This window comes from Octopus sinensis, linkage group LG14 (assembly GCF_006345805.1).
Source record: "Octopus sinensis linkage group LG14, ASM634580v1, whole genome shotgun sequence".
NCBI classification, from domain to species: domain Eukaryota; kingdom Metazoa; phylum Mollusca; class Cephalopoda; order Octopoda; family Octopodidae; genus Octopus; species Octopus sinensis.
The window spans coordinates 10,590,675-10,598,174 of NC_043010.1; the positions used below are offsets into that span (position 1 = coordinate 10,590,675).

General features: G+C 37.2%; 1 protein-coding gene across 3 annotated transcripts in view; it reads right to left on the reverse strand.

Moving 5' to 3' along the window:
* Positions 1–7,500, reverse strand: part of LOC115219237 (protocadherin beta-2-like) — a 141,895-nt gene that overhangs the window by 90,087 nt on the left and 44,308 nt on the right. For all 3 annotated transcript variants that reach the window (XM_029789379.2, XM_036508609.1, XM_029789381.2), the window contains exon 2: positions 1–1,660. This exon is cut by the window's left edge and continues 1,085 nt beyond it. In XM_029789379.2, the coding sequence (XP_029645239.1) occupies positions 1–1,300 (1,300 nt within the window). In that variant the 5' untranslated portion in view covers positions 1,301–1,660. The remainder of the gene's footprint in view (positions 1,661–7,500) is intronic.

The following is a 7,500-nucleotide window of genomic DNA, read 5'->3' on the forward strand; positions in this document are numbered from 1 at the left end:
GACATTCTATGGTAATAGTATAATGATCTTTTGTCTCACGGTCAACTGGATTTTTCAAAATAATTTTGTATTCCTTTGAGCCCAACATTAGAAGCTGGAATTTATTGTGTTGAAGTTCACATGATACTTCTCCATTTGAACCAGCATCATTATCAATCAGCATAACATATGCAATGAAACTACCAACTTCAGTATCTTCTGAAATGGCTGCTGAGCTCTCACTGAGAGGAGTCAGAAAATTTACATTGATAGTTGGGTAATTGTTTTGTTGGTTAATTACATTTATAAGAACCAAAGCAGCCGAGCTTAACGGAGGCGTTCCTTTATCACTTGCTCTCACAAATAATTCATTGACTTGCTTTTCGAGAGATGCAAAAGTTTCTTTCAAAAATATTTCTCCCGTCTCTTCATTTAACATAAAATGTCTTTTAGCCGATTCCGATGTTTTTGAACTGAAATAGTAGGAAACTTTACCATTTTCATTAGAATCTAAATCACTGGCAGACAAAACAGCAATTGGAGACAGCAGACTTTCATCATTCTGAATTGAAATATTATAAACAACTTGAGAGAAAACGGGAGCATTATCATTAACATCGGTCACGGATATATGAACCAGTAAAATTCCTTGCTTCGAAGGCGTACCTTCGTCTTTTGCAATTATTTTAATCACATACATTTCCTGTTTTTCTCTGTCTAGTTTTTCTTTCAAATATATTCCCAATTCTGAATTTCCATCAAGACTTTTCGAGACTGACAGTGCAAATGGTTTGTTTTGGTTTTCTTGAAGCTCATAGGTTATTTCTGAATTGCGAACGGTTATATCATTATCAATAGCATTTGGGATAGATTTTTTCATTCCTTTCCAGTCACCTTCAGAAAACTGAAGATTTATTTGCTTGTCACTAAACTCTGGTGAGTGGTCATTTATATCTTCAATTACTATTTTCAGTTTTAATATTTTCATAAACATCTTTGCTTGTCGAACAGCAACTTTCACAACCTTGAAACATTGTTTACCATAAGAACAAAGTGATTCAGCATCTAGTAATTGAGTAGTGTAAAGTTTCCCAGTTTTACTAACATTAAATAACTGAGTGTCGTCAGTTAATCTTTGTTTTATTAAACTGAACCATATCAAACTATGGTCAGTCGAAGGCAAAGAATCAAATATTTTGCTGTCGGCAACGATGTTACCTACATAGGTGCCAGAATTCTGTTCTTCTTCAACGTGGTAAATTAAATCGATACAAAAGGTATATGAAGTAATGGACAGGATTAATAGTATTGGTGCCAACATATCCACTCTTCTTATTTTGCAGACGGTTATATAACATTGGTGCTAACATGTCCTGTGTTGTTTCTCTGCTGTCTGTCACATATCATTAGTATCAAAGTATCTTCATTCATTATTCTGGAGTTTGTTATATAACATTGCTGCAATCACAACCATCTTTCCTCTTGCAGGGACTTTCATATAACATTGACACTGTTATGAGTTTTTCCTTGTATATTATGATACTGGCACTATTTGTATCATTTTAAAGCAATAAACCTCAAGTTTAGAATCACTGTTAAATGACTTTGGTACCAAGAATACCAGTTGTAGAAATGATAAAAATGAAATTGAAGATTGTTTCGGTGTTCACAGTAAAAGTTTCTGAAAGTAGAACAAAAGAAAAGGATATAAATGATAAAATTCAAGAATTAGGTAACTATGAATACAATGTTAAATGTATTAACTTTAGTGTTCTGATGATGGTCTCAAACATATAGTATTTTCTGACATACAAGTTGACATAATATATAGTGTAAGCATGTAGTATAAACATTCAAACATCATCATCATCATCATAATTGTTTAACGTCCGTTTTCCATGCTAGCATGGGTTGGACGGTTCGACAGGGGTCTGGGAAGCCAGGAGGCTGCACCAGGCTCCAGTCTGATCTGGCAGTGTTTCTACAGCTGGATGCCCTTCCTAACGCCAACCACGCTGCGAATGTAGTGGATACTTTTTACATGCCACCGGCACAGGTGCCAGAGGAGGTTGGCAATGGCCACGATCAGTTGGAGCTTTTTATGTGCCACCGGCACAGAAGCCAGTCAAGGTGGCGATGGCATCGACCATGTACGGAAGGTGCTTTTTACGTGCCACCAGCACAGGTGCCTGGGGAGGCTGGCAATGGCCATGATCGGTTGGTGCTTTTTACGTGCCACGGTCCATATTCACGTAGAATTTATGGCCCTTCAAAATGATCTTAGTGTATAAGACAACCTACATCTTTTGGCTGTAAATTTTTGTCGGTAAAATTCAACTTGTGTGCTGGAAAATATGGTATGTTTTCTCTTTATTATAGATAGATGTATGAAATGATAAGTAGTTAAGAAATAATCATTATGGGATTAAGGAAATATTACTGATTAGTCTACTCAACTTTGCTTCAACAAGTATTTGACAGATTTACACACAAGGAGTTGCCATACAGACAGAATTTGGATGGTATTAGCCTCTTCTATATTTTTCTTGATGTTTCTACAATAATCCATTCAACTTTCAAGACATTTGAACTACATTCGTATTTCTGTTATTATTTATATAAGTCATTGCCTTCAAGACGATGCCAATGGAAATGTTAACTCATTTCTAAAAAGCCCTCAGGACCCATAAGATCGGGTTTCATTTTAAGTTTTAATAACGCTGAATAATTAGAATCAAATTTCTCCCGTCAACATTTGTAGTCAGGTAAACAGAATAGAATGCTTTTCTTAACAAAAATCTATACCTGCTGTTAGACACAAATTCAAACTTTCCATTCAACTTATACAGATGAATTTTATTTTTTATTTATATTTTATCTTATCTAGTTTCAGCTCACGAGCTGTAGCCATGCTGGGGCACATATCAAATTCTGTTTTTATGTTCTGATTTGATGTCTCTTTATGGTTTCTGGGCTTTCTAAAAATTTTAGCTATATATCTCCCCCGACATACTCTCTCTTTTACTTGTTTCAGTCATTTGACTGTGGCCATGCTAGGGCACCGCCTTTAGTCGAGCAAATCGACCCCAGGACTTATTCTTTGGAAGCCTAGTACTTATTCTATCGGTCTCTTTTGCCGAACTGCTAAGTTACGGGGGACATAAACACACCAGCATCGGTTGTCAAGCGATGTTGGTTGGGGGGACAAACACAGAAACACAAACATATATATACACACACACACACACCAGATACACAACATATACACACACACACACACACATATATATATATATATATATATATATATATATATACATATATACGACGGGCTTCTTTCAGTTTCTGCCTGCCAAATCCAGTCACAAGGCTTTGGTCAGCCCGAAGCTATAGTAGAAGACATTTGCCCAAGGTGCCACGCAGTGGGACTGAACCCGGAACCATGTGGTTGGTAAGCAAGCTACTTACCACACAGCCACTCCTGTGCCTATATTCTTCATCAATTCTGTACATTCTGGGTTCAAATCCTGCCTTGTTATCAACATACAGTAACATTTCTGGAAAGAGTCGTGGTTGACAGTTGACATCAGCGGCTTGAAAAAAAACTAAAAGAAACATTCTTTTTTGGAATATTGGATCTTGAAGTACATCACATTTGATAGAGTGTGAAGGCATGTGGCTTAGTGGTTAGGGGCATTCAGCTCATAATCTTAAGGTCATGAGTTCAATTCCCTGTGACTCATTGCGCCGTTAAAAATTCAACCACTTTAACAGTGACAGAATCACCATCCCACTACATCTATATGCTCAAAGCAGTCTGCCAACGTCCCTTCCGTGACAAATCACCCTGATAAACTATGTGACTACAACTAAACTCAGGCCATGACAGACAGATAGTATGTTCTTGAAGCCAAGGATTTTAAACTTACGGAGACAGTATTTTCATATCACCTGAGGAAACACAGCTAGATCTCATAATGCAGGGAAACAGTTGCATAATCAAGTACCTGCACACCCAGAGAAATACATTGCATTGAAACAATTGTAATGATTAAAAAATTATGTCCAACTGTACCCCTTCTTGTTGACTTCAATTTCTTCAATTTCCTATTCACACACAAACCTGGAAGTACATATAATACTTCTACTGGATGGCACAGGGTAAATCTGAAGGTGGACAAGCTCTATACTGTACTCTACTACGTTCTTAGCAGAATATACCATAACTATATATATGTGTGTGTGTGTGTGTGTGTATGTGTGTGTGTATGTATATATATATATATATGATAGATCGTTATCTCCTACATGCATTTTTTTCTCTCCTTGTTTCTCTCCTTGTTTCTTTTCTGTGTATCTTTCTGTTGAAGAGCGTAGGCTCGAAATGTAAAAGACTTTTTCTATTTCTATTCCTGAGCGCTATACTAATACATTTGTTTGTTTGTACTCCACCTGCCTTCATCTTTTGTTTATTTTCGTAAACTTTCTCGTTATATATATATATATATATATATATATATGTATATGTATGTATGTGTGTCTGTATATATATATATATATGTATGTATGCGTGTATGTGTGTGTATCATTATCATCATCGTTTAACATCAGCTTTCCATGCTGGTTTGGGTTGGATGGTTTGACTGAGGACTGGCAAGCCAAGAAACTGCATCGGGTTCCAGTCTGATCTTGCAAGGTTTCTATGGCTGGATGCCCTTCCTAATGCCAGCCACTCCAAGAGTGTAGTGGGTGATTTTTACATGCCACCAGCATGGAGGCCAGTCAGGCGGCACTGGTATTGACCATGCTTGAATGGTGCTTTTTATGAGCCACTGACATGTGTATGTGTGTGTAATTATGTATGTGTGTATATGTATATATATATATGTATATATGATCAGGAGTCAAGAATTGTCTTCCTTGATTTAAGTGAGCCCTTTTTAACTTTCTGCTAGTACTCCTTTCAGTGTAGTTGCTTTAGAATATAGTAGCCTTCATTATCACATGGGAATCCAGACTACCCTTTTTCAATAAGTAAAAAAAAAATTACTGATCAGAAAAAAATCTTACCATAAAAACATTGATAGGGAGAGGCATAGGTGTGAGAAATAGAGAAAGAATGTGAGAAATAAAAAACATATTTGAAGCTTAAAGGAAAAAAAAAAAATCAACTGATATGTTTTCTAATTTTAACACCAATGTTCATATAAAAGGGAGGCAGAATAGAATTGATCACTTTTATGTAAAAATATTTTTGAAGAGCAAAAATAAAAAAATTTTGAATCATATATGTATAATGAACTAAAATGTAGTTACAAAATGTCGACAAAGCTGAGCCAATCAATATTCTAAATAACATTGAAATGTTGAAGAAAGTTTTGTGAAAAGAAAATTATTAACTCCATAACAGATACATTTTTCTGACATTTTGAAGTATGAAATAAAAATAATGAGCTATAAATATATGAATGAAGAAATGTCACCAGTCATAGACAAGCTTTGATTGGGTTTGAGAGGTAAATGGATTTTTACTTATAGTTGTATGAGTGGGAAATCCTCTGAGACAGATGGAAGCAGGTGGTTATGTGGGATGTGTTTAGATAACTTACAATTTGAAATTTGGAGTATATATATTTGTATGGAAGGCAATGGAAACCTAAAGTGAAGCGGTCGTCGGAAGGAAAGTGGGTGTAATTTGTCGTATCCAGGCCACTGGAGACAGGTATCCACATGATGTGATGAAAGGTAAAGTTGTTCATAGTTTTGTAAAGTGATTAGCAACACATATGTGGAAGTACATGGCTCAGTGGTTAGAGCATCAAGCTTACAGTCATGAGGTAGTGAGTTTGATTACCGGACCAAGTTGTGTGTTGTGTTCTTCAGTAAGACACTTTATTTTCACATTACTGAGTTCAAATTCCACTGAGGTCGACTGTGGGTGTAATTTGTCTTCATTCTTTCAGAATTGATAAATTAATTACTGAAGTCGATGTAATCAACTAGTCTCTCCCCACAAAATTCCAGGCCTCGTGCCTTTATTAGAAAGGATATTGATACTGCTTCTGTTGTAATTACTTTTTAAGAAGCCCACTGACCTGAATAGGCACTGTGATTCTAAATATTGTGGACTAGTGGAGGCACATGGCCTAGTGGTTAGAGCAGCAGACTCGCGGTTGAGGGATTGTAAGTTCGAATCTCAGATTGGGCGATGTGTGTGTGTTTATGAGCGAAACACCTAAGCTCCACGTGGCTCCAGCAGAAGGTAATGGTGAAACTTCTGCTGACTCTTCTGCCAAAACTTTCTCTCACTCTTTCCTCCTGCATCTTGCAGCTCACCTGCGATGGACCAGCGTCCTGTCAAGGTGGGGAACCTATACACCAAGAAACTAAGAAACCGGCCCTTATGAGCCAGGCATGGCTCGAGAAGGAACAAACAAACAAAAAATATTGTGGACTGAAGATTCAGCTGTTATTGCGTTGTTTGACTTCTGTGACGTAGGAACTTATAGCAGGGGCTAAAATCACATGATCTGATAGTTCTGGTGGTCATAGCAGATGATTCTCGACTCTCGTCTGTCAATGACATAATACCACGTGCTTTTATCCACCACAAGTCTATATGACAGGTTCTCTCAATGTAAATAAGGCAGTATTCTGTGTTCTAACACAACGTCCACATTACAGTGATGAAATAGATTACCTTTTGGTTTTAATACTGCTTTTGTTGCTTTTAAATATATATCTCTAAATCTATGTGTGTGTCATTTTGTACCTGTGTTTGCCCCTACCCCACCATCACCAGCACCACCACTTGACAACCGGTGTTGCTTTGTTTACATCCCCATAACTTAGCAGTTTGGCAAAAGAGACTAATAGAACCTGTATTAGGCTTTATAAAATAATATAAGTACAAGGGTTGATCCATTTGACTAAAATTCTTCAAGGTGGTATCCTAGAATGGCCACAGTCTAATGACAAAAACAGGTAAGCTATGAAAAACTAAATAAAATTTTGCATCGCAGAGCCAGTAATAGTCTTAGGTTGACTGGTACCAAAAAGAGTTAAATTCAGATCTTGTCAATAAGGTAAACAATGATCCACTACATGTGATGCGATGTAAAGTTGTATGTAACATAGTTTGTTAAGAACTTATTCTCAATCAGTAAATATGATTGGAAGCTTAAGCAAGTGTCTACTGCAATAACATCATCAGAAAGAAGCAATGGTTGATGATAACATCATCATCATCATCATCATCGTTGGACTGGCTCTTGTGCAGGTGGCCTATAATAAAACACCATTTGAGCATGGCCATCGCCAGAACCACCTGACTGGCCCTCGTGCTGGTGGCATGTAAAAGCACCCACTACACTCTCGGAGTGGTTGGCATAAGGAAGGGCATCCAGCTGTCGAAACTCTGCCAGATCAGATTGGAGCCTGGTGCAGCCATCTGACTCGCCAGTCCTCAGTCAAACCGTCCAACCCATGCCAGCATGGAAAGCGGACATTAAACGATGATGT